General features: G+C 54.3%; 2 protein-coding genes and 1 long non-coding RNA gene across 4 annotated transcripts in view; 1 reads left to right on the top strand and 2 right to left on the bottom strand.

Moving 5' to 3' along the window:
* The window catches only part of GGT5 (gamma-glutamyltransferase 5), a 45,757-nt gene extending 27,173 nt beyond the window's left edge, over window positions 1-18,584 (top strand). The window contains exons 6-14 of one of the 2 annotated variants that reach the window (XM_078435672.2): window positions 233-379; window positions 1,265-1,401; window positions 1,799-1,989; window positions 2,397-2,503; window positions 2,697-2,815; window positions 2,924-3,034; window position 3,222; window positions 16,623-16,677; window positions 18,450-18,584. In XM_078435672.2, the coding sequence (XP_078291798.1) occupies window positions 233-379; window positions 1,265-1,401; window positions 1,799-1,989; window positions 2,397-2,503; window positions 2,697-2,815; window positions 2,924-3,034; window position 3,222; window positions 16,623-16,677; window positions 18,450-18,576 (995 nt within the window). In that variant the 3' untranslated portion in view covers window positions 18,577-18,584. Of the gene's footprint in view, window positions 1-232; window positions 380-1,264; window positions 1,402-1,798; window positions 1,990-2,396; window positions 2,504-2,696; window positions 2,816-2,923; window positions 3,035-3,221; window positions 3,223-5,429; window positions 5,903-16,622; window positions 16,678-18,449 lie in introns of those variants that run through there. The other variant, XM_060612566.3, reaches the window with a different exon arrangement.
* On the bottom strand, window positions 15,783-18,552 carry LOC144613899 (uncharacterized). Its single transcript, XR_013551341.1, has 2 exons — window positions 18,372-18,552; window positions 15,783-15,951 (listed from the first exon to the last, which is right to left on the bottom strand). It is a non-coding gene; the product is annotated as an uncharacterized LOC144613899 (long non-coding RNA).
* A 19-nt stretch (window positions 18,585-18,603) lies between the features above and the next one.
* On the bottom strand, window positions 18,604-26,326 carry SUSD2 (sushi domain containing 2). Its single transcript, XM_060612564.3, has 15 exons — window positions 26,164-26,326; window positions 24,433-24,640; window positions 24,133-24,284; window positions 23,539-23,706; window positions 22,843-23,017; window positions 22,509-22,710; window positions 22,203-22,288; window positions 21,845-22,113; window positions 21,627-21,770; window positions 21,374-21,532; window positions 20,261-20,509; window positions 19,873-20,145; window positions 19,545-19,721; window positions 19,354-19,456; window positions 18,604-19,242 (listed from the first exon to the last, which is right to left on the bottom strand). The coding sequence occupies exons 1-15, from the start codon at window positions 26,243-26,245 to the stop codon at window positions 19,218-19,220; spliced, it is 2,472 nt and encodes an 823-aa protein (XP_060468547.1). The 5' UTR covers window positions 26,246-26,326; the 3' UTR covers window positions 18,604-19,217.
* Window positions 26,327-26,450: the final 124 nt, after the last annotated feature.

The following is a 26,450-nucleotide window of genomic DNA, read 5'->3' as shown; positions in this document are numbered from 1 at the left end:
CACCTTCCCCTTTTCTCCCCACCAACCTGCCTGCCTTCGGCCTCTGTCCACCCATCCCTTGCCTGGCTCTAGGGCCCAGCCCTGACGCCGCTGCCCACAGACCTTCCATCACCCCTAGGGCTCTAGAAGCCTAGGGGATGGGGGAAGCCCCACCATGTGACCTGGGATCCGTGGCTGTCACTCTGCCTCAGTTTTCCCATCTGTACATGGAGTCTTTTCTGTCTCATCTCAGGTAGCCAGCTGACCCTGCAGGACCTGGCAGAGTTCCAGCCGGAGGTAGTGGATGCCCTGGCAGTGCCCCTGGAGGACTACACCCTATACTCACCGCCACCACCCGCAGGGGGTGCGATTCTCAGCTTCATCCTCAACGTGCTCAAAGGTAAGAAAGACTCTCAGCCCTCCCACCCAGAGTCCTGCCCCCATTGGGAACTCCAAGCCCAGCGGTAGCTCTGGGCAGCCTTCCTTTTCCAGCTCAGCCTCCTCCTCAGACACCAAAGATGGGGCTGTGGAAACAGGCAAGATGCTGTGCTCTAGAGCCTCTGGAGCAGTCCACACTCGGGGCTTTGCTGAAGGGTCTGACACCATCCACCCAGTGAGTCCCAGGTGATCCAGTCCCAGGGCACAGGAGCAGGTGGGCGGTGCAGGGGGTGAGCTGCCCGGCCCGTGTGTGCATCCGGGGCTGAGGCCTGGACTGTGAGATGGTGAAAGGGGGTCCTCGCAGTGTCCAGGGGTTGGAGCTGCCCGAGGCTGACTATCTCAGTTCCCTTGGCTGCCATAACAGATTACCGCAAACTTGTGGCTTAAAGCAACAGAAATCCACTCTCTCATAGTTCTGGAGGCCAGACGTCCAAAATCAAGGTGTCAGCTGAGCCATGGCTCCTCTGGGGACTCTGAGAGACAATCTGTTCTTTGTCTCCTCCAGCTTTTGGTGGCTGCCAGCACTCCCAGGCTGCGGCGACATCTTCCCAGTCTCTGCCTCCCGCTCACAGGGCCTCCTCCTCTTCTCTGTGTCTGTTTTATAAGATTACATTTAATTGTGTGATTACATTTAGAGCTCACCCGGATAATCCAGGATAATCTGCTCTTTTCAAGATCCTTAACTTAATCACACATTTTGCCATATAAGGTAAAATTCACTCTTTTGCCATATAAGGTACTATTCACAGGTTCTGGGGATCAGGACATGGACAAATCTTTTTTGAGGGGGGCCAACATTCCACCCGTTACACGGGGTCATCCATATCTGCACCCCTCCCCTTCCCAGGGTTCAACTTCTCCTCTGAGTCGGTGGCCAGGCCCGAGGGGAGAGTGAACTTGTACCATCACCTTGTGGAGACGCTCAAGTTTGCCGGCGGACAGAGGTGGCGACTGTGGGACCCTCGTAGCCACCCGGATATCCAGGTGAGATGGCCTGTGGCTGGTGGAGAGCCCCGTCCCAGCCCCAGGGCTCAACGTGAAGGGAAGGCCAGGCTGTTCCTAGACCCCAAGAGTCTGGCTGGGTGAGATTGGAGGGAGATGTATGAGGTTTTAGGACAGGACAGCCTGGCAGTGGCCCAGGGCAGGGAGGGTGAGGAGGTCTGCAGACTAGAAGGGGCCCAGGTGTGAGACTGCCACTAGAGTGGCAGGTGTGAGAGAGGCAGTGATGGCTCCATATCTCAGAGGGCCCGGAGGATGAGCAGCGTCTGGTGGTAGCCTGGGCTCACGGGGGGTGTACGGGAGAGGGCCTCCAAAGGAGACCCTCTTCTCTGTGGGCCTACCTGGCACCTTACTGTTCCTACCATCTGCCCGGCCACCCCAGAATGCCTCCCAGGACCTGCTGGGAGAGGCTTTGGCCCAGCACATCCAGCAGCAGATCGACGCTCGGGGTGACCATCATCTCAGCCACTACAGCCTGGCCGGGGCCTGGGGCCACGGGATGGGCACAGCGCACGTTTCTGTGCTGGGGGAGGATGGCAGTGCTGTGGCAGCCACGAGCACCATCAACACGCCGTATGTTCCTGCCTGTCCCCAGGCCCTGCTCCTTTGCTCCCTCAGCTTGTTTTACGGGCACCCTAGTCTCCCCTTGCTTGTGTCCATGGGGCAGTACCTTGCTTTTCCCTTTGCTTCTTCTTCTCTGTCAGAGGGGCCACACACCTCTGTCATTTCTGGCTGAAAGGCTGCGGATGGGTGGCCCTGAACCACGACCCGCTTGGGAATGAGCTTTACCCAGAAGGATGCCCTAACTGGGGGGCACAGGCGGATCCTTGGGGGGCAGTGCCAGGGAGAGAATGGCAGCTCCAGCATGCTAGAAGGCTGCCACTAAAATGAGGGACTCCTGGAAAGCGGTGCTCGACAGCTTTGCTGGTGTGGGAGACTGGCGCCCACAGCCCGAGCCCAGGCTCTGCCTCTGTCTGCAGCTTTGGAGCAATGCTGTACTCGCCACGCACGGGCATCCTCCTCAACAATGAGCTTCTGGACCTATGCTGGAGGCGCTCACCGGACTCCAGAGTCACCCCACTACCTGGTGAGACTGAGGACCCCACTGGCAAGAAAAGGGAAGGCAGGCAGGCTGGGCAATGCAATTTGGCCCCTGGGCCAGCCCCGCTGCCTTGCCCAGCCCCTGTTTGCACGGCGGTGAATGGAGACAGAAATGGAGGGGTGGTCTGGAGGGTGCTGGCTGGAAGTGCGGCTGCGGGTGACACCCATCTGGCCTCTAGTTCCAGGCGAGCGACCTCCATCATCCATGGTGCCCTCCATCTTGATCAGTGCAGCTCAGGGGTCAAAGCTGGTGATCGGTGGGGCTGGTGGGGAGCTCATCATCCCTGCTGTGGCTCAGGTGAGTCAGGGAACTCCTGGCTGGAACATCCCCCCTCCCAGGGACAGGGAGGGGTTGGTGTAGGGTGGCTGGTGTCCTCCCTTCCTGTGTTCTTCTTCCCTCCCCCAGGCCATCATAAACAAGCTATGGCTTGGCTTTGACCTGAGGACTGCCATTGAAGCCCCTATCCTGCATGTCAACAGCGAGGGCCATGTGGAATATGAGCCCAACTTCAGCCGGGTAAGGCCACTGTTCCTGACACCGCTAGGACAGATGCCTCAGTGCATGCTGCTCAAAGCCCCTGGTAGGATCTCAGTCGCTGGGTGTCTTAGGATGGGTACACTTCCACTTCCGGGGCCATCGCGGGTTCAGAAGCTCAGTGGGGGAGGCACCAGACCAGTCTTGTGGCCCCCAAGTCAGAAAATAGGGTGTTGTCCATGCTTCTCCCAGGCCAAGTACCTCTGCACCTTGGTTCCTGCTCTATTCTGTTCTCTCCAGAAGCTAGTTTTCCTGGCTGTGGTCTCTCAGACTCCCTCATGGTGATCTGTTTCCTTGTGTGATTTATAGCTTTCATGTGTGAGTTTATTTGTAAGGGTATCATTCCTGTGACAGTCTGCTTAGGGATTTCTTTCTGGGGCATGGGGGTTGCACTGGTGCTGGTTCTTATGGACGTTTCTTGGTTTCCCCCACACAAGCAGGTGCTCAGAGCTAAATTCTGTTGTCCAACTCCCTGCCCCCACTCCTCTGCCCCAACCTTCCTCAGAGTTTTGCTGGGCTGGCAGAAGCCTTCCCTTCACTAAGATCTCATTTAAAAGTCTGGCAGCTTTTCAAGCCTCCAAGTTTCATGCCTGGGGTCAGTTCAGCCAGCTGGGGTTAAAGGTCCTCAAAGCTGCCATTTCTGCGGTGAGCTGCCTCCCATGGCCCTTAGAACACTGAGGACCATAGACAGAGGAACATTTACTCCAAGGGAATATATAGTCCCTGAGAACCTTGGTCTTGGGGGCTGGAGACTAAGGACTCTCAGAGTCCGAGGAGCTCCCTCCCTGTATAGGGTCCTCCCCATGGCAGAAGGACAGTGAGTATGCCCTCAGGGCTCATCTTCTTGGGCCCTCCTCCTTGACCCTTAACTGAGGTTTTCACTCTGTGAACATCAACTCCCTGAGGACCTTGTGCTCTGAGATCTCAGAGAATCCAGCAACCCATAAGGCCAAGATCCTCAGCTCTCTTGGAGAGGTTGAGTGTTGGCTATACCTCCAGGGCCTTCTATGGAGAAAATCCTAGACCCTGGGTGGAAACCTTGAGTCTCCAAGGATTATCATAGCCAAGGCCAGGGACTAAAGGCCAGAAGTGTCCTCCTTCCTGAGGGCCTTGGAGTTTGGCCACTAGATGCTAAGGAACAGAGTCCCTGATGACCACAGGTCCTGTTGTGGCCTCAGCTATGAGGACCTCAGCCTTCAAATCTAAGGACCTTGGGCAATTGGTGCATCAGGCAGAGAAACATAACCCAAGGACATGGTGCTCTGGAGACCTCGCCCTACCACTCTGACATCAGGTTGGAGGCCCCGGTCTTGGGGACTGTAGAACATCAAGGTCTTTGTAAATAGAAGTGACTGGCACCTAGGGTCAGTGGGCTAAGGTCCTTAGTCTGTTGGTCCAAAATGCTAAGTGGAAATGTGGGGCCTGAGTAGCACAGGCCTCTACACTCCAGGATCTGTGTAAAAGTTACAGACTGGTAAATGTGTAAGCGCCATAACCCTAAGGCAAGGTACTCAGTTCTTAGAAACCTACACCTGCCTGGATTTCTGACACGCTCAAATTCCATAGACTCACTGTCTCAGACCTGAGCCACATGCTCTGAGCACCTTACCCTCAGGATCACTAGTGCCTTTAGCCTGGGGGTCAGTGTCCTTGGGCTCATGGATCTTCAGAGAAAACGGTATCTGAAAATTTGAGTCCTTCCTCCAGCTGATTCCTCAACCATTGGGGCCCTAAGCTTTCAGGGCCCGAGGTCCTAAGAAGTTTACCATGTTCTTGGCAACCAGGATCTCTGGTCTTCTCATGTCAGTGTTGAGATAGAAGGTCCTATGTAGCCTGACTGCTGGTGCCAAGATCTTTCCTCTTCTGTGCCCCAGGGCCCCTGGGCACTCCCCACCCCTCAGTGGGGCAGTTCCTATGTATGGAGGAGCTGGGACTCTGAGAAAGGTCCCAAGCTCTGCCTTAAGAAGGCTTTGCTCTCAAGGTCCTCAAAATTAGAGGTCTCGCAGCGTAAGTCCCCATAAGCCATTTCTCTGCCAAAGCCGCTGGATTCCTCAGATGTTGCAGCTAGGCCCCTGGTATCCTCAGATCCAGGACAGAAGTGATCTTGCGTCTCTAGCTCCTTCTGACCTGGGTGACATCCTCCCCACCATGCTCCCTGGAGCCTGGCTTCTCCACTGGGACTGGGACCTTTGGTGGGAGGTCACAGGCTCCTCGCCCTACGGATGAGTCTGCATTAGCACCCTCACATCCTCGCCGTCACTGGTGCCCAGTCCTGCCTTCCCCGTTGGGGCTGTCAGACCTCTACCCGGGGCCCTGCCCCCTCTGCAGGTGTTGCTAAGCTGCCTTCACCTGTGCACTGGCCTTCTCTCCTCTCCAGGAGGTGCAGAAGGGGCTCCAGGACAGGGGCCACAACCAGACCATGAGGCCCTTTTTCCTGAACGTGGTCCAGGCCGTGTCCCAGGACGGGGCCTGTGTGTATGCAGCAGCGGACCCAAGGAAAGGTGGGGAGGCCTCGGGCTACTGAGGAGACTGCTTCTGGCAGCTGCAATCCGACCCACCGTCAGTGTGTGCTCAGGCTGGCCTTGGCTGTGGGACCCAGCACCCAAGCAAGATCTGGACCCTTCGGCGGAGGGTCAGCCTGGGCTGCAAGAGGTGGGGACAGGCTGGAAGATGGACGACTGTGGGGACTGAGCCCTCTCCCAGAGTCCCATGTGGCCCTGCCCTGGCCCCCCAAGCTTCCCCTAGACCTCTCACTCAGGATCGTGGCCCACTCTCCCTCCCCACCTGCCCCACTCCCCATCTGTATACCCTCTAGTCCAAGATTAAAGAGGAGGGTGGACCTCGGCATGATTTGGGGTGTAGGTATGGGAAGGGACCCTTAGCACACACACAGCTCTTACAGTCCTTCACCACACACCACCGTGAAGGTGTGGAAACCGAGGCCTAGAGACTGGCTGGCCCTGCCCAGGCCACCGCTGCTGGGCCTCTGCAGTGTGCCTGCCTGGGGCCTATCAGTGGGAAGGCAGGGCTGTGGCCTGGGGGCGTCTGCCCCCCAGTCTTGCCAGGCCTTGGGACCATCTCTGGATCTTGTCCCGTGTGCCAGGAAAAGGCTGGATGAAGTAGAACTTGGGACCCCACCTCAGCCCCCAGCCCCCTCCATTGGCCCCATTCTCACCCTCAGCACTGTTGACATTTTTGGTGAAATAGTCTTTGTCGGGGGGCTGTCCCCACATTGTGGGATGTTGAGCAGCATCCCTGGCTTTTGCTCGCTAAACGCAGCAGCACCTGCTACCACCACCACTGGCCAAATCATCCCCAGTTAAGAACTGCTGTTCTGGACCCATTAGCCCCCCACTGCTGAGAAGGGCTTTGCCAGCTGCTGGGTGGGCTGCCTGTCCTGGAGGGGCCTCGCTGGACTGACCTGGGGGGTCTTACCCCACACCGGTTCCTGGGAGCACTTGAGTGTCGCCCAAATGTCCCTCAGGGGCATACCTCCACCTGGCAGGTTCTGGGGATCAGCTCTACCGCTGAGCCACGGCCTCCCACCCTGCTCTGGAGTTTGGCCAAGCAGGGCAGGAGTAGGTACTGTTTCCATGGCTGCTGAGATAAAATACCACGAAGTGCTTTCCAACTACAGAAATCTATGCTCCCATAGGCTAGGAGTCTGAAATCAGATGATGGGGCCGAAAGCAAGGGGAAGGCAGGGACGAGTTCCCTCAGGGGACTCTCAGGAGAACCCTTCCTGCCTCTGCCCATTTCTGGTAGCTGCTGGTGTCCCTTGGTGGCCACATCACACTAGGTGCTCCGTCTGTGGGGAGGTCATGTGGCCTTCTCCTCTGCATGTGTGGAAGTCTCCCTCTGCTTTGGGCAGGGCTGGGTGGAGAAGGCACCCTCGGGAAGTGTGTAAAGACACTTGTGGGCATATAGGGCCCATCCAGATACTCCAGAATGCTCTCTTGTCTCAAGATCCTTAACTCAGTCACAAAGGCACTTTTGCCATATAACGTGCTAGGGATCGGGATGGGGACTGTTAGTTGACCACAAACAGGGAGAGAGGGCTGGATGGGGCAAGTCTCTGATCTGAGCCTGACTGGGAGGACAGAGGGGGGTATTCTGGCAGACTCTAAGAGAAAGGACCTCGGGGCCGTTCACTGCTGCACCCAGGCAGCCTGGGGGCCGCAACTCCTCCTAGAGTCTGACTTTGGGAGGGAGTGGGAAGAAGGCTTTAGGGAAGGGCGGCTATGGCTCAGGAGTCAGGGGTGCAGAAAAAGTGGGCTCAGACAAGCAGGAGTGGGGGCGTTTCTGACCTAGTGGGATCCAGAGGCTGGCCTTGGCCACCATCCCGATGGCTCTAGCACATCATTCACTGAACTTCACAGCCAGAAAGGATGACGGAGCTTCTCTTCTCTACACTGCTTTTGAGGCTTAACAAAAGTCCCAGGCCCGGCTCTCATGGGCCCAATGGGTCTCTCCCTGAGGCTCAGTTACCACACATGAGCTGATGGGTCCCCATCCTAGCTCTGTCTCAGGTTTCTGGGTCATCAGACCCCATACCCACACACCAGCCAGGGCCACAGGTACCTCGGACTCAACACACCAAACTGGAAGCCAGCTCTGAGGCAACCGGAAGCTCTCTGTTGTCTACCTCTCCCCCTCCAGTCACCCAGTTTCCTCTCTCCGACTGCGTGGCTCAGCCCTGCCTCCATTTCCTTATCCTTCTCCACCTCCTTGCTGCTGCCACTGCCTCGATCTGCTCCCCACTCAGACAATGATGGGCCTTGGAAGGTGCATACCTGATCTTGCCACGAGGCAGCATGGATTCCTCCTTGTTCCTGCTGCTCCTGGAGGAAGCCTGCTCTTTTCCCTCCCTGCTCCTCCCACCCTCAGGGACTTGCCCAGCCCCTGCTCACATCCCACCTACCAGTAATGCCAGGTAGCCACCCCGTTCCCAGCCCAGCAAGGGACTCTTACTGCTGGCTCTTTACACATCTTGTTACACAGGAGAAATCGAAACCAGGGTTGGGGTCCCTGGGTGGCTCAGTCGGCTAAGCGTCCGACTCTTGATTTCGGCTCAGGTCGTGATCTCACGGTTTCGTGAGTTCAACCCTACGAGGGCTCTGCTCTGCCAGCACAGAGCCTGCTTGGGATTCTCCCTCTCTCTCTGCCCCTCCCCTGCTCACGCTTTCTCTGTCTCTCTCAAAATAAATAAATAAACTTTCAAAAAAAAAAAAAAAAAAAAAGAAAGAAAGAAACCAGGGCTGCAGTATCTTCAAAATAACATTGGCAGAGTACAGATGAGCTCCTAGAGCCTATAGCTAATGCAGGATCAAAGGAAAATTCATTGCCTTAAACAGTTGCATTAATAATAAGAATCAAAATTAATAAAGCATCTAAGTGAAATTTAGTGCAGGAACAATCAGAACAATCAGGAAAGCAAGAGGAGAGGTTCAGTAACAACTGAAGGAGAGACTGATAAATTTGAAATCAGAAAAACAGGTCAGAAAATGTTATTCAACTGCCTACAGTATAAATGAAAGAAGTGTGAATACACAAAAGAAGAAATGACAATGGGGAAATTAGCTAAGATATAGAGAAAGTTAAAAGTATAAAAGACCTGGGGCGCCTGGGTGGGCCAGTCAGTTAAGCATCTGCCTTTGGCTCAGATCATGATCTTGTGGTTTGTGAGTTCAAGCCCTGAGTTGGGCTCTATGCTGACAGCTCAGAGCCTGGAGCCTGTTTCAGATTCTCGTCTCCCTCTCTCTCTGCCCCTCCTCAGCTCGTGCTCTGTCTCTCTCTAAAAAATAAATATTTTTTTTAAAAAAGTATAAAAGATCACTCACCTTCGTCCAAATAAAGCTGGCAACTTTGATAAAATAAATTACTTTCTAGGACAACGTAAGTAGGGGTGCCATATGTGGGACATACTCATACTGAAAATATTGTTGCTTATCTGAAATTCAGATTTAACTGAACCTCCTATACTTTTATCTGCTAAATCTGGCAACCTTAAATTTCAATGACAAACAGATCCAAGAAGGGGCAAAGATCTAGATGTGTCAATGATCATTGAAAAAATTAAGAACATTGCAGGAACACTAGCCTACCTCAAACACCCTTCTAGAAAGTTCCTCAGGTGAAGTGTGTCCTGCCACTAAGGCCAGAGACCTGTCCTGCCAGTTAAGCTTCCACAATGAGGAGCAAGAAGGAAAATGTCCACATTCACTTTATGATGCCAGCAAAGCACTGACCTCAAACCTGCCAAAGCAAGCCACAGGCCAATTGTGTTTATGAAACTCAATCCCAAGTTCCTAAAGAAAGTATTAGCAAAGAGAATCTAGCAACACATTAAAGCAAAAACGTATCTTGCCTATCTCAGTGGTGTCGACACCAGCACAGCCAGGAAGGTCTTCTCTTGGTATGAGTGTTACTCTTACCTCTTATCTTTCACCCAGGGAGAAAAGTCACAGGCTTATTTATCTCCATAGAGACTGAAGGAGCATTGGACAAAATTCAACACCCATTCTTGATTAAACAAAGACAAAGCGCTCCTGGGTGGCTCAGTGGTTAAGTGTCCAACTTCAGTCAGGTCATGATCTTGTGGTTTGTGAGTTCAAACCCCATATTGGGCTCTATGCTGACAGCTCAGAGCCTGCTTTGGTTTCTGTGTCTCCCTCTCGGCCCCTCCCCTGCTTGTGCTCTGTCTCTCTCTCTCTCTCAAAAATAAATAAACATTAGAAATCAATTTTAAAAATTAAGTAAACAAATCCACCAAATTTTAAAACAAATTATAAGCATACAGCTATTAAACATGCAGCTGTTAAGCATATGCTGTTAAAGCAGCATGTGAATAAAGCTAAGAAATCAACCACAATACAAACTCCACAGAGAGATGTAAATAAATAAGGAAATCTTGTCTCTAGCAGACAAGGAGCATTTCAAAGCAGTAAGAAAAAGATTATTAGCCATATCTATCTGACCAAATGGGTAGCCATCTAGGCAAATAATGAAGGGGGATCCCTGCCTTTTTATTTACATCAAAATAAATTCCAGTCAGATCAAGATTTAAGAGTAAAACCATATAAATATAAAACAAAATACAAAAACAAAAACAAAACCACAGGGGCGCCTGAGTGACTCAGTCGGTTAGGTATCTGACTTTGGCCCGGGTCATGATCTCGCGGTTCGTGGGTTTGAGGCCCACGTTGGGCTCTGTGCTGACAGCTCAGAGCCTGGAGCCTGCTTCAGATTCTGTGTTTCCCTCTCTCTCTCTCTCTGCCCCTCCCCTGGTATTCTCTGTCTCTCTCTATCTCTCAAGAATAAATAAACATTAAAAAAAATTTTTTTTAACACAAAGAATACAGGGAAATTTATTTATACTCTTAGAGTGGGGAAAGCCTTTTCAGGCCTGGCATAAAATCAAGAAGTTGTGAAAGAAAAAAACAAAAAAACAAAAAAAAAAAAGATACATTTGAACACAGAAAAAGTAAAAATTTTGATGTGGAAAACATCTTAAAAGACCAACGGACAGTTGCAACACACGAATGGATCTAAAGAGTATAGTGCCAAACAAAATAAGTCAGAGAAAGACAAATGCCATATGATTTCTCCCATGTGAGGAATTTAAGAAGCAAAACAAATGAACAAAGGGGAAAAAAAGAGACAAACCAAAAAACAGACTCTTAACTCTAGAGAACAAAAGAGTGGTTAGCAGAGGGGAGGTAGGTGGAGGGGTGGAGGAACTAGGTGATGGCAGGAAGGAACGTGCTTATCGTGATGAGCACAGGGTGATGTATAGAATTGTTGCATCACTATATTGTACACCTGAAACTAATATAACACTGTATGTTAAATACCCTGGAATTAAAGAAAAATCTTAAAAATAAAAAATAAAAATAAATTAGAAAAGACCAGGGAAAAACTTGGGAAAAATCGTTTCAGTACAAAAAATATAAGGGGCTGGTTTCTTTAATACTTACATACTTAAGTACTTAATATCAAAGAGCAAGTATCCAGTAGAGAGATGCACATTAGACCACAGAAAGAGAGCTACAAATGGCCGCTTCAACATAGAAAAAGTTGCTTAACCTCACTCATGAGTAAGCGTGGCCAATAAAAACAGTGAGACCCCCACAGGGACAAAGTAAATAACTCAGCTCAGAAGGCTTCCTCTGTGAATTCTTCCCACCACTGATAGAGGGAAACACATCAGTCTTACACAAACTTCCAGAGAACAGAAAAGAGGAAACATTGCCCAAGGCTTTAAATGAGGCCAGCGTCATCTTGAGAACAAAATCTGACAAAGACATTTCGAGCAGTGAAAAGTAGAGGGTGATTTCATTCATGAACAGAAATGCAAAAGTTCCTAAATGAAAGACAAGCAAACCAAATCACTCCCAATTTGGGTTTATTCTGGGAGTGCAAGATTGGTCGAATATGAGAAAATCAAGCAATGCAATTCATTGCGCTAATAGCCTAACAGAATAAAGAAAAAAAAAAAAAAGGATTGACTATCTCAATACATGCAGAAGACAGTTTGATAAGATTTCCCAACTTGCACTCACAATAAGAACCCTTAGTAACTGTAAATTGAAAAAAAAAAACCTCCTTAACCTGATAAGTCACAGCTGCAGAACCTTACAGTAAACATCATACTTCATGGTAAAACACAAAAAGCCTTTTTTTTTGAGATGGAAGGCTCAATCCCTTTGAGACCAAGATAAACATGGCCAGCTTTCATCATTTCCTTTCATCTGTGTAAGGTAAGTTTTCACCAGTGTAATAAGGTGAGGGAAAAAAAATAAGGCATAAGGATTGGAAAGGAGAGCATAACGCTATAGCTCCTCTACAGATAAACCATTAGAAATAGGCGAATTTAACACAATTGCTGGAATCAAGGAAAATACACAAAAAACCGATGGTATTTCTACATACCAGCCACAAATTATTTTTTTTAATAATTTTTTTAAATGTTTACTTATTTTTGAGAGAGAGAAAGACAGAGTGCAAGCGGCAGAGAGGCACAGAGAGTGCGACATAGAAACCGAAGCAGGCTCCAGGCTCTGAGCTGTGAGCACAGAGCCCATCACGGGGCTCCAACTCATGAACCATGAGATCACGACCTGAGCCAAAGTCAGACGTTTAACCACTTGACTGACTGAGCCACCCAGGTGCCCCCAAAACATCTTTTGGAACAGAAATCATAAAAGCATAAACAAAATCAAAGCTTAAAAATGAAACTAACATCAGTATGAAAGGCCTCTACAATGAACATTATAAAATAGAATCGAGAGAATATAAAAAAACCTAAATAGGGGCACCTGGGTGACTCAGTTTGTTGAGAGTTCGACTTCGGCTCAGATCATGAGTTTGAGCCCACATTGCACTGCGTTAGCCTGTCAGCACAGAGCCTGCTTCAGATCCTTGGCACCTCCCGCTCCCCCATCTCACTCTGTCTCTCAAAAAATAAATAAAGCATTTAAAAAGACCTAAATAAATGGAGAATTATACTATGTTCATGGACTAGAAGGCTTAATGTTGTGAAGACGCCCATTCTCCCCATATTCACCTATAGAGTCGGCGCAACCCTAATAAAAATCCTAGAAGACTTTTTTGTGGAAATTGGTAAGCTGATTCTAAAATTCGTACGGAAACAGCAAGAACCAAGACGAGCCCAGGCAATTTTGAAGAATAACCTACATGGAGAACTCACATTACCAGATATCAAGAATGAGCTACGCAATTAAGTAATTATATAACTGGTAAGTAAGGCAATTTGGTATTGGTGAGAAGACAAACTGGGCAATAGGACAGAACAGAGAGTTACCGTATCTCTGATAGAAGGTCCATAGCAGTGCAGAGGGGAAAGGATGCTCTTTCAACACATGGTACTGAGTCAACTGGATATCCACGTGAAGAATGTGTATCCTGACCCCTCCTACCTCACACCGTGCACAATCTATTCCAGATGGCTTGCAGATCTAATTATGAAGTATGAAGCAATAATGCTTTCATAGGAAAACATAGGACAGCTTTGTGACTTTGGAGTAGTCAAGTGTTCTTAAACAGGACATAGAACTGACTATAAAGGAAAAACCTTGATAAACTGGACTATATTAAAGTGAAGAATTTCTGTTCAACAACAGACATCCTCAAAACAGATAAAGGCATTAAAACAGCAACTCACATAGTGGGAGAATATTTACAGTGTTTACATCTGACAGCAAACTCTTATCCAGAAAAAAGAATTTCTATAAATCAATTTGAGAAACTCAGGTAACCCAACAGAAAATGGGCAAAGGACTCGAATAGGCACCTCACAGAAGAAGTGCTCCAGATGGCCAATGAACATATGAAAGGTATGTATTGCTTCACTAGTGTCAGAAAAACGCAAAAGAAGTTCACAGTGTGCTGCCAGAACATACCTCTCAGAGTCACCAAAATGAAAAAGACTGAAAATACCGAGTGTTGGCACAGATATGGCAAGATGGAACTATCATACGCTGCCAGTGAGAATGTCAATTGGTAAAATCACTTTGGAAAGTGGGTATTATCTGCTGAAGCTACCACACACGTAGCTCATGCCCAGCAATGCTGCTCCTGGGAACATACCCAACATAAATTTATATGTGTACGCATCAAAAGACACATACAAGAATGTTCACAGCACTAGCCCTTATAGCTCCAAATTGGAAACCCACCCAGTGTGCCTCAGCAGGAAAATGGATAAACAAATTCATTTGAGGGAATAATACTCAGGAAAAAAAAGTCAAGTGCAGCCTCATACCTCAACATGATTGACTCTTTTAAACATGCAAAAAAGCCAGACATAAGAGAGGATCTGCTCTACGATTCCATCTATGTAAATTACAAAACGCTCAAAACTATTTTATGGTGTGAGAAATCCGTGGCTAACCTGGGAAGGAGGGGGAGGGCAGTGACTGACAGAAAATGGTGGCGGGTCAGGGGTTGGTACTGTGCAATTTCTTGACCTGAGTGGTAGTTAACTGGGCATGTTCACTTTGGATTAATTCATTGGGCTGTACCCTGAGCTTTCTTGCCTACAACTTAAATTTTATTTATCAGGGTTCCATCAGAGACCCTGCAACTATGGGAGCTGGCCAAGGAGTCTCTGTAAGGCTGTTGTTTTCCACCTGATGTTGGAGCTGGAGGTCCATGTGGCCGAGCGTCTGGAAGAAAAGTTGGCGTTAAGTGGAGGAGAGGATCCAGAACTAGCTGGTAACCCAGGAGTTGACTGGAACCCACACGGACTGGCTGAAACCCAAGACCCTTCTTGTTGCCAAGGGTGATGAAGATTTCCTGCAGAAGCTGGACCCCTTTGTCAGACATCTGGCCCAGGAGTCGGGGAAGCTCAAGGTGGCCTGAGGACAAGTGGAACAGCTGCACCCATGACCTCTGCTGGAGCCGACAAGCTGAGTCAGCAGATAAGCCCTGATGAGTCTGAGCTGTGAACAACCTTGCTGATTCATTTCCCCACTGTAAATCTTTCATGGAAATCTCTCTTGTGGTCTACCCTGCCTGGAAACACACATGGAAGGGAATTCTGGGAATGTCGTTCAGGGAAAGCTCAGTGGGCCTCGCAACACGTTTCGTCTATCTGGCAAAGAGCGAAAAATGCAAAGGCTCCTTATGCTGATGAGGGTGTAGAGGACTAGGCTCCGTCAGTAGGTTGGTGGTGTCAACGAGCACAACTCGAGGCCCAACTCAAGGAGGAAAATGCACGCACTGCTGAACCAGTCAATCCTCTGGTGTGAATTTCTCCTCTGAGTCAACCTGAACTTATTTACAAGGCACAACAGCGTTTGTGGAAGCAAAAGACTGAGCACAGCTTAATGCCCACAAACTGGGGACTCGTTAAGTGAACTGTTCTGTTTGAATTTTTTATTTTTAATTGTAAAATACAGAAATACATAACGTTAATCACCTTGACCGTTTACAAGTGGCCGGTCCAGTGGCATTAAGCACGTTCACACTGCTATACAGCCATCCCCCTCTCCCATCTCTAGAACTTTGTCGTCTTCCCAAACTGAAACTCTGTCCCCGTTAAACACTAACTCCCCGCTCCCCCTTCCCAGTCCCTAGTCCCTAGTAACTTCTGTTCTACTGTCTGTCTCTGTGAATTTGATGACTCTAGGAACTTCATATGAGTGGAATTGTACAGTATTGTCCCTTTGTGCCTGGCTTATTTCACCAAGTATTAGCTCTTAAAGCTCATCCATGTTACAGCATGTGAATAACATGCCACTATATGGATGGACCATATTTTCTCTACCCATTCACCCATCAATGGACACGTGGTTGCTTCCACTTTTTGGCTATCGTGAATAACGCTGCTATGAACATTGGTGTATCTGTTTGAGGTGGGTTTTTTTCTTAATTTCTTTTTAGTTTTTGTTAAGTTTATTTATTTTGAGAGAGAGAGAGAGAGTGCACAAGCAGGGGAGGGGCAGAGATGGAGAGAGAGACAAGCCCAAGCAGGCTCCACATCGTCAGCGCAGAGCCTGATGTGGGGCTCGAATTCATGATCTGTGAGATCGTGACCGGAGCCAAAACCAACAGTCGAATGCCTAACTGACTGAGCCACCCAGGTGCCCCTTCGTGTCTATAGTATTTATTTTCAACAGTAATGAAAAGTGTAAGGCCATCTTTTCGCACCTCTGCCTCTGGTGTATAGAGAACCCAACGGCTGGAACAAATGGACCCCAAAAATGTATTAAGGTTTAATCACAAGTTTATTCCTTGTTCCGGTAGTAGTACTGGATGGTAGCAGTTCCGGTGAGCAGGTCGGTGACAGAGGGAGAGGGTTCCCTGCCACATGCTGGGGACCCACTTTGTCCCAGGGCCAGGGCCACCTTTGCATCAGAGGGAGCAGCAGAGAGATCCTGGAAGGGTACCAGTGGGGAGTGTTATGGTTCAGGCCTGGAAGTGTCCTGCCCTTTTCTGCTGGCTTTGCACAAGCTAGAACTCAGTCACGTGACCACCCCCAATTGCAAAGGAGGCTGGGAAATGTAGTGCAGCATGCGGCCCTGATGAGGCACCTGGGGGGTTGTGGACTCCTCTGCTGCTAGTAGGCACCTACTCAACTTCACTCCCCGAATGGCTTTTGTCCTTTTAAGTTCGGCTGAAATGGGACTCCTCCAGGAAGCACCTCTTGATCTCCCACTCCGGAGATGTGCTGCACTGAGCACCCCTTCCCCTCTGAGCAGCCACTGGACTGTGAGCTCTGAGGACAGAAGTGGTGCAGAGTAGGCACTCAGTCACCCCAGGGCTTGTGGGAGGAACCAGCCTGGCTAAGGAAGGGGTCCTGCTCCCCACTGTGCTGTATCTGTTCCTTGGCCCTGAGTTCAGTTAATGGAAGGGCAGGAGGAGAAGCAGACACTTCCCCCATCTTAGTCCTGTGGCCCCTGCTAGGGCCCGTGGGCTCATGTGGTTCCCACTCTTGTGAACACCTAGGCCTGGCTCTGGCACCCTTTGCTCTGTCCCTCAGCCCAGGGGTGTTACTGCCTCACCAGCTACTTGACTTCCTGACTCTCCCATCACTTGTGTTTCTAAGTCCCTGGATTACTACCCCTGTCCCCCTCTGCTCCAGAGCCCGACCAGTACAAAAGGTAGGGGACTGGCCATTGGGTTCTGATGCCCTGGGACTGTGGTTTGGGGAGACCACTTCTCTGAGGCAATGGTTCCCTGACTTTAATGTCTCTAAAGGAAGTCTGTGGGGGCTATGGAATCTTTCCCCTCACACAGGCCCAATAGTACCCGACTCCCTACAGGCCCCCGGGAAAACCCATCAGGTGTTGGGGCTTCCCAGCCTGGCCTGTCCCTGGCACTGGGAATTCCTGATGTCTGGGGCCAGGGCCACAGACAGGGCACCCCTTCTTCTGGGGAAGGGTGGAAGCGGCTTTAGGGCCCAACCTGGAGGGATGAATGAAGGGTACAGGAATGTAGGAATGTAGAAATGTCGGGAAGACCAAGGGAGGCCATGTTTTACTCTTAGGATAAAGCCCAACCACCATTGCCTGGTGGGAGAAGCGTCACTATTCTTCAGACCAGACTCCACTTCTCTTCCTCTGAGCCTCTGCCCAGGCTGTTCCTCTGCCTGGAACGCCCTCTTTCACCAATCACATCTCTGACAATTGACCTATGCTTTCAGGCATGGTCTGGGAGCTGTGAAGCTGCACCTGCCCACCCTTGTGTGCCTGCTCTCACAGGTCCAGGCTGCTTTGACCAGGAAACTGACCTGTCACCCGCTGACTTGTGCCTGGCCGAGCCAGCCTGGCTTGGCACAGGGACACCCTGAGGACCCAGGTCGGTGGGAGGCTAGCCTTGCTTTGCCTCATCTGCAGAGGAAAGTACCTGCCTGGTGGCCAAGGGGCCAGCCCTCAGCCCCACCCTGCCCTGAGCTGGAAGCCGGGAGACGTGGGGTAGTAGGGAGTAGGGCCTGAGAGCAGTAAGCATCCACCCCATCCCCCTCCTTTAGTCTCCTGGGCACTTCCCCAAGGATATCCCCAACCCCTCACTCTCATCTCTGTTCCTTTGAATGTACCCCATTGTGCACACTTGCCTCCCCCAGAGGGCACCTGCCCCTACCACTCAGGTTTCCCACCTTTGCCCAGGACTGTCGGCCAGGAGCAGGTCTAAGAGATTGGGGAGGCCTGGGTTCTGGCCCCGGTGGTGAGTGTCAACTGGAAAACCTGTGCTCCTGAGACTGGGGGGTGACTTGAGAGGCCCTCCCAGCAGAGAGAGATGCAGAGGTGGGCTTGCATGAGCCTTAGCCAAGGTTTCAACAGCTGGCTCAGCTGAAGAGCAGACACAGACCGCCTTCCCCTAGGACCTTGGGTAGCCTCCACCTCCCACCTCTGTTCCTACCCTCTGCTGCCCCCGTGTGGCCACTCTCAGCACTGCATGTCGCAGTGAAGGGGGCCTCCACTTCCAATCACCTCTCGCCCAGGGTTCTACATTCCTTGGGCAAATTCCCCCAACCCCCACCTCTCAGTCGGAGCCACGAGACTGGACCAGGGAGCACCAATCTCCAACCCCACCCTCCACTGTGCTTTCTCTGAGACCCATGATACAAGCTTGACCCTATCTGGCCTAGGCCCTCCCATGGCCCCCACTCAGCACCCTCACCACAAAGAGGGCAGCAGTAGCAGGAGGCCTGTGCTCCATACCCAGTTCCTGGGCACTCCTGGGTAAAGTGCCCAGGGACCCAGAACATGGGCTCTGGTCCGGGAACTACCAGTCACTGCCTTCAGGGAGGTGCTGGGGCAGGTGATTGTGCTGGCCCATCCCAACTCCTGGGTACCTGGCATGGCATCCATGATGACACTGTCCTTTGTCCTCAACCCACAAAACAGACACTGTTCACAATCCTGCTTTTCAAATGGAGACAGGCTGGGGAGGGACATGCCCCAGGTGGCCTGCCAGTGGATGAAGGACTCAGATCCGGGTTGCTCTGGGTGCTTTTGACCCCACAAGGCAACCATGGAACTCTCTGGAACTGGAACTGAAGCACAGCATGAGCACCAGGACACAAGGGAGGGGGCACCACAGGTTTGTTTTCTCCTGGTACAGGTAGGGGTGGTATTTCAAGTGACATTCCAGAATGGTTGGAATTACAAGCCTGGAGTTCAGAGTGACTCTCCACTAGGGTGTGCTGAGGCCTCTCCACACACTGAGCCTCTCCCACTCAGGCTGGGGCAAGTTCAGCAATCAAGGCAGCTGGGCATTAGGGCTCCCATGTTGAGGCACCAGGTCTCAGTATATCAGGGGTCAGGGTCATCAGACACGGGATCTGAGGTACTGGCATTTGAGTTTCAGGTGCCGGAGTACTGGGTCTCTAGCGACAGGTATTAGAATTCAAGGGTATGGAGTCTAGGGGCTAGAGCACCAGGTGCTGGTCTCGGGAACTGCACGGTTAGAGCCGGGTGTCCAGGTCTGAGGTGACAGAGCAGGTCACCAGTCCTCAAGTCCATGGGCATTAAAGGCTCAGGCATCGGTTGTCCGGGGTCCCAGGTGAATGGTGCTAGGGATTTGAGGAGCAAAGTAGTGAGGTGCATGTTCTCAGAGGTTTGGGGCTTTCTCCTGGGAGGTTGGTCTTGGCTCCAGGGTGGCCCCATGTGGCTCCTGCTGCCGGCCAGATGCGTTCCCCTCAGGGCTGTGAACCCCAGCTGGCCCTGCAACAGAGACATTGTCTAGAGCAGGCATAGAGTCTTAGGAGAGCCAAGGAGGGGCATGGACCAGGGTCCTGCTGGTGGAAACCCAGGGCTGGGTGGGTGGGGTCTTACATGTTGCTCTTCCTGCGGCGCAGCAGCACGTAGACGAGTGCAACCAGAGCCACCACTGCCAGGCCTCCAAAGATGATGCTCAGCAGCACCGCGTAGCTCCGTCCTGGCGACAGGGCAGAGCAGTGAGGGCTGCCCGAGGGCGGGGGGCAGGGGGCGGGGGTAGGGGGGCCAGGTGGGCAGGGCATCCTCACCTGGCTGGCACACTGGGGTGGGCCTGGACCAGGTGCCATCAGCTTGGCAGGTGCTGGCCTCTGCCCCAACCAGGCTGTAGCCGCTATTGCAGTGGAAGTGGACAGTGGAGCCCATCAGGTAGCTGATACCTTCCTTGAGCCCGTTGGGGGGCGGAGCTAGCCAGCCACAGGATCTCACTGGGGTAGGAGACCAGAAATAGACCACAGGTTTAAGCCACTGGCTACCCTGCCCCCTGGCAGCTGCCTGCCCCCTGGCAGCTGCCAGCCTAGGAGGCCTTGTCCCAGCATAAGGTGCCCACCCCTTGCCTGTGCCCCCAGACGCCCTCACCAGGCTTCAGGCTTTGCACACGATGCTGGTGCCACTGATGGGCCATCCGTGTGGCATTGCCCACGCTCAGGCTCCCAGTGGCCATTACATCAAATCTGCAGAAATGGTTGTCCCCACACAATTCAGCAGCCTCAGTTGCCTGGCTGGGGTTGGGGGTGGTCTCCTCGGGGAACAGGGGCTGAAAGGTGTGGTCATGCTTGGGCTGGTACAGGAAGTTGTTAACCAGGAACCAGGAGTCATAGGTGAGCAGGGAGGAGGCGTTCTCCACGGCCCCTAGGGAGACACGCAGCAGGTCTTGCTGGTGGTCAAGAGTCCGGAGTCTCCCCCCTTCACTTCCACTGACTGTCCCCCCACCCCCACCCCCAGTGCGTGCCTCGTGGTCACTCACAGTCAGCCCCAAAGCGGAACAGCTCTCGGGAACTGGAGCTGAGGGGCAAGACCTTCCCGTTGCGCAGGGTGAAGTCATCCGTGGGGTCATCATTGAGTGTGCCGAGGAGGCCTCGTGTGTGGGTGAGGAACTTCTCGGGCAGGAGGACAGCCACACTCAGGAATGGACCCTGGACACTGACCTCCAGGCCAGCCCCCGATGACAGCATGATGGATACGCTGTCCCCAGCAGCTGCCGACAGGAACATACCTGGGCACAGTGGAGTTGGGGTCAGCGTTGCCCACTGAGGGTACCGTGCTGGGACTCCACAGCCCCAGAATGAGTGGGTCAGCATCCATGGGCTTTCAGGGAAGGGGAGGGCGTCCCCAGGGCCTGCTGGGACACCCTCTCACCCCGTGCCGACACCTATACTGGGACCCCCACACCAATATGAAGGGCCCAGGCTCTGAAGGGACCCCTCATGCCGAGGCCCTGCATGTGGGGTCACCTGTCAGTCCTCGCTCCTTGAGGAGGCAGCAGCCATGCCCGCCCCCACCCTTCCTGAGGGTCCCTGCACCCTCAGCAGGAGCAGGGCCCATCCCAGGTACCCCCCACCGACCCCAGCCGCAAATCATTTCATTAGCTCAGTTCCTTGAGGGAGCACCACCAGGGAAGGCGGTCGGGCAGGAGGCTGCTCCTTAGCTCTCAGGGCCAGCCAGTGTCCTTGACGCAGGTGATTCCTATCACTGTAGCTTCCAGCTCCAAGTCCTACTGTCCTGGCGTCTCAGGGTTCTGATCACATGTGTCTGGGGCTCCATATGAAAGCATGAGATCAGACCAGGTCCCCTGGCTACACCTCACTATCAGAGGCCTAGAGTCTCATCTGCCCACAGACAGCCGTGGGCTGGGGCATGTGTCCACTGTGCCGGGCCCCTCAGCGTGGGGTGCAGGGGTGGGGCTGACTGGTGCACCACGAGGCTGGGCACAGTGGGGACAGCATGTGGATCATAGCGAGAGGCCTCCATCTCTGCACCCGTGCTCTGAACCCCAGGGCCAGCGAGAGGGATGGCGGCTCCGGCGGGAGGGAAACGGCGTGCAAGTGGCCCGCAGAAGCTCCCGGGCCGTCTCACTCACCATTCAGGTCCATCCAGCTCTGCTCGGTGAAGCTGAGCACCTCCTGGTTCAGCAGCACTTGTAGGACCCCTGCCCCGCCAGCCAGCCGGACCTCTACCACGTCCGAGTTGCCCTCCTGGACAGCCACGGCCGTCAGCCCTGTGCCTCGGTCCCGCGTGCCTGGGGTGGCAGGTGCAGAACACTGTCTGCTCAGCTCCAGCCTCCCTCCCGGGATGACCCTGAGCCACCCAGGGCCCACGGGCCCGGGCCTCACCCTCAGGCGTTGTCCCGGGCTCGGCCCGCCCCTGCACCCTTAGGTTGGTCAGCGTCGCCTCCAGCAGCACGTACTCGCCACGCCCATTGAACGTGAAGTTGGCACCATCGAAAGTGATGAAGTGTGGGTCCCCGAAGGCAGAGGCTGGGGAGAGCAGAGGGTCAGGTGGGCCTGCCTGGCCTGGCCCTGCTCGGGGCCCAGCTGCGGCTGGCACCCACCTAGGCGCGGTGGCCGGTAGCTTCGACAGTCACTGGAGGGCCGTCGCCGCATGTATCGGGAGCAGTCGGGTGCCCAGAGACAGCAGTGGTAGAAGCTGATGACATCGTAGAGCCAATGGGAGAGACCAGGCACACGGGGTGGTGTGCGGAATGGGGGCGCGCCCCAGTCGTGGCCACGGTCCGGAGTGCTGCCACCAGTTGAGTCAGCCGTCAGGAGCTGTGTGCCTGCCGCCGTGTAGCAGCACTGCTGGCCAGAGGCGTACCGGGGGCTGGGGCGGGGGCGGTCGGGTCAGGGCTGCTGTGGGGACCGTGCCCCGCAGCCCTGCCCCCTGCCCCAGCCTCCCCCTGCGGGGCTCACCTGGCTTGCACGGAGCGCACGCAGTGCACGGCACCCGGATGGTAGGTACACACGCTGCCACGCTCAATGTCACAGCCGTAGTCTGTCTACAGAGCAGGATGTTGCTGTCACCGGGGCTGGCCTCAGGCTCCGTCAGCCCCTTGCTGGGAGTCAACCCCTGAGGACCCTCGGACCCCAGCCTCACCTCCCAAGGGCCTCTACTTCCCCACCCCACCTCCTGGGCGGGTGCCACCGTGCGTGTAGTGGGGACAGCTGGCCCCACCTGCCCCCAACATCTCCCGTGCCCTGACCCGGGTAGGGGCTTACATGGAAGCGGCCAGAGTCAGCCTGGGCCTGAGCCAGCGTGCAGGGGCAGTCAGGCAGCTCCTCCAGGAAGTTGGGCAGTTGGTCCTCCAGCTCTTCCCAGGCCAGGCACTGGGCGCGGGCCCAGGCCACAGGGTCCTCCTGGAAGTCGTCACCCAGGTGCCAGGCCAGTGCGTGCTCGTTGCTCCAGAGTGCGTGCACATCCCTGCGGGGGCCACGCACTCACTGAGGGCTGCACCCACCCTCCCCACCCCCAGCTCTGGCTTCCCTGTGCAGCATGGGGAGGAGCCGCGGACAAACCCGCCAGCCCATCCTCTTCATGGCCGCTGGCCCTTACTTCTCCCCCGCGTAGTATTTGCTGTTGATGATCCGAAGTGCACCCACTTCCCATCTCTGGTATTTTTGAGGTGCGGGTTTTGGAGTGAAGTTGAAGAAGCCGGAGTTGGGGATGTTTGTGACCAAAGGGTACAGGTATGACCACTTTGCTGTCCACTCCCCTGAATATGGCTTCCCTGAGGGAGAAAAGGCCTTTTTCAGCGCTGGGGCTCCTCCAAAGAGCCCCGAGGCAGAGGGACCAGTTCCCTAGCATGCACAGAGCAGCCTGACAGATGGACAGATAAACAGATGATTCCCATAGGAAGGCCTGCCCTGCTGCTCCAGCAAGGACCCTGGCTCGAGTGACCACCATCTCCTCCTCCCCCACGTTAGGGTCACAGCCCATGCTCGAGGCCAGGCTAGCAGTCCAGAGGCTTGGAGAGGATGGGTGGAGCAAGCTTTTCTGTTTCCAAGAGCTGGGGATGTCCATACCTGCTTCCCGGAGCTGGACCCCAAACAGCTAGGGATCCCCAGCCTCCCCTCCCCCACCCCACTCCCACCCAGTCCCCTTTCTTGCCTGTACTTTTCTTGCTCGAGATCCCCAGCTGGGATTTGGCCCTACCTGGAATTCTCTTTCTCCCACCTCTGCAAGCCCCAAACTCCCAACCCTACTGGTCTACAGAGCTCCTCCGTCAGTCCAGCCTTTGGCCGGCCTCACCTGTCTCCTCATAACCCCACAGCTCGATGGTGACAGTCTCCGTGGGCAGAGCCGAGGCTTGCCAGGTCAGGGTGAGGTTTCCTGTGGTGTCGGCAGTGCCATAGTATTGCCATTGCGTCTCATTCACCAGCTGGCTCTTCTCTGTCTCCGACACTTTGCTGGGGTGCACTGGGTGGGAGGGGAGGGGTGAGCGGAGGCCCGAGGCCCAGGGGCTCTGAGAGCTGGGGGTGCCTCCCAAGGATAAAACGTGGCAGTCCCATTAGAGCAATGACTCCCCCAGACCCTCAAGTGAGGAAAGGACAGAGGCCATGGGAGAGGCTGCCCTCTGTTGCCCAGGTCTCCACCTGGCTTCCCCCGTCCCCTGGCCTGGCTGGGGACTCCTGAAGCCCCCACTCCCTCTGGGCTGGGTCCCCTGTGTGGACGTCAGGGGGTGGGGAGAGGAGCTGGAGAACCCACGCCCCTGTGGTCGGGCGCGCCTCCAAAGGGACTGGTTAAGCCAGAGAAGCAGGGCATGGTTGGCAGGCAAGGTGTGCATAGATTAGCGCTAGGGAAAGTCCCTGTTGGGGAACCGAGGCCCAGGAATTTGGGGCTCACCGGCCAGCCAGGTGCCCGAACGCGGGAAGGAGCGACCATTGTCCATCGAGAGTGTGAAGGGGATACGGCCCGTCTCATACAGCAAGGGTGACACACAGTGCACATGTCCAGAGGAGTCCACGTGCCCGAGGGTCTGGATGCTCTCTTTAAACCTGTGGGGGGCCGGAGGTGGCAGGAAAGCCTGGGCCATGGTGGGCTGACCCTCTCCGAGGCCTGGGCTCCTGACCTCCTCCCTGGGGGACCCAACCAGCCAGCTGTCCCTGGGTCCCCAGCATGCAGGGAGCCCCTCGGGCCTCCCACCTGCAGATCACACCATCAGTGGGGTTAAACCAGTTGAGGTGCTGCACTACAAAGTCTTTGCCACCCATCATAGAGCCTGAGTAGGGCGAGATTTCCAGGCAGAAGTCCCGAAAGTCCGAGCAGCAGGTGTTCAGGCCGGAGCAGGTCGGGTGGCAGGAGCAGAGCCCATCCCGGTCTCCACAGCGGTGGGAGCAGGTCCCCTTGGCACCTGGAGGAGAGGGAGGGCCCTGAGTGCCTGGCTGCCCCACGGGCAGGCCTCGAATTTATTTTCCTGGAGTCCATTAGAGAGAAGCATCCCCAGGAGAATGCCGGCCAGGATCGCACTACCCACCAAGGGAACACAGTAGAAACCCACAGGGCCTGTGGGGGAGGGATTCTTGGTACAAATGATCTAGCAGTTGCTTGAATGATTAGCTAGAACAAGAAGAGATAAGGGGAAATGTCTCTAGACAAACTTTTGCAGTATCAAGAGGAGCCCCCTGGGCAGGAATGACCTTCTGCCACCAAGTCCTGGAAGACCACAGTCTCAGATGGCCAGCAGTGGCTGAGCCCTTGACGTGGGCGGGGGACCCTTCTCTATTCACTGAAGGGTCAACAGACACAGCCTGGAGGACAGTCTGGGGTCTGGGAAGGTAGCTACTAAGAGGCCCATTGGAGGCCTGGCAAGGGCTGATGTCCGGGCTTGGCGTGCTCCATCTCACTTCGCCAGGCAGCACCAGCCCACCGACCGTGGCCCCCGAAGGAGCCCCACCCTTAGGGGAGAGGGCAAGGGGTGCTCCCTTCCTCTGAGGGGAGTGGAAGGACATCTCCAGCAGAGGGCCCAGCAGGGCCAGTGTGAAGGAGAGGCTGGTTTGGTGTGGGGCTGTGGACATCAGGCCTAGGCTCTTACCACCATGGGGACCTATGACAGGGCCATATTTTCAGGGAATCCATCCCTCTGCGGCGGGACGTGGCTGGGCAGATTGGAGGGTGGAGACTGAGCTGGGGTGCAGAAGCCAAGGCAGGATCACCCGTCCCACCTGGCCTTTCCCTGTGACCCTATCAAAGGGGGCCAGTCAAGTGCTGGGACTGGACCTGAGCCACCCCAGTGACCCCATTTCACCCAGTGCAGGGCTTGGCACTCAAGAGCGTCAATAAACATTTATTGAAGGAGGGAGGATGTGATGGCTCAAGGGAGTGGGGGAGGAGGCTGAGTGATGCCAGTAAGTGAGATAAGTGGCAGAAGGGTGGTGGCTTTTACCCAAGATGGGAGATAGGGGTGGGGTGGGGGGCTGGGGAGCCTGTCACTTCCAGCCCAGTCCAGCCTGAGGCTCTGGAGTAGGAGCTTTCCCCCAGATTTCTCAGGTTCAGCCCCACCCTAATAAGGACCCACAATCCTTCCTCTTGCCTGACAGGGGGCTTAGTGGGACTGGGGGTCCTCCACGTGTGAGCACATCCTCGTGCAGGCCAAGGGCTCTCCTGAGCCCACCACTCTCCTCTAGACCACTTCCCTCCCAGGCAGCCAGCACCTCCCAGCTCCTAGCGGGTTTAGGGTGGGCACAGCTGACTCTCCATCCTGCCAGCAGCCCCTGGACCCTAGGATCCCCAGAATTTCTTCTCACAACCCCCAGTACAGTCCCAGATGGCCTGACAGATGGAGGAGGCTGAGCAGAGGGGTGTCCGCCCTGGGCCTGGCTGCAGCAGGCAGACAGACAGACGGACAGAGGCAAGAAGGGCAGGGTCAGGGCGTACCTGCTGCAGGCCCGGGGCCTGGGCCTGGGACCGTCGCCAGCAGCAGCAGCAGCAGGGCCCAGAGCAGGAGGGGCAGCTTCATGGTGCGGCCTGAGTCTGCAGCCTGCAGCGCAGCAGTGGCTGGGAGCCTGCAGGCCGGCTCACTCCCCACTGGCCTGGCCCCGCCCGCCCCGCACACAGCGCAGCCGCCCCGCCCCGTCCCGTCCCGTCCTGCCCCGCCCCACCCCACCCCACCCGGTTCCCCTCTCAAAGTCCACAGGTGCCCTCGTGGGCCGGTAGGGCCCAAC

This window comes from Panthera onca, chromosome D3 (assembly GCF_046562875.1).
Source record: "Panthera onca isolate mPanOnc1 chromosome D3, mPanOnc1 haplotype 2, whole genome shotgun sequence".
Lineage (NCBI taxonomy): Eukaryota > Metazoa > Chordata > Mammalia > Carnivora > Felidae > Panthera > Panthera onca.
Note: the sequence above shows the minus strand (reverse complement) of the source record. Positions and strands in the feature narration are given on the sequence as shown.

Coding starts and splice junctions, on each gene's coding strand:
- SUSD2 (XM_060612564.3), bottom strand. CDS start 26,245: ATGAAGCTGCCCCTCCTGCTCTGGGCCCTGCTGCTGCTGCTGCTGGCG. Junction 24,285..24,432: donor ACTGATGGTGTGATCTGCAG/GTGGGAGGCCCG, acceptor GGCCCCCCACAG/GTTTAAAGAGAGCATCCAGA. Junction 21,533..21,626: donor GCCCGGGACAACGCCTGAGG/GTGAGGCCCGGG, acceptor CTGCCACCCCAG/GCACGCGGGACCGAGGCACA.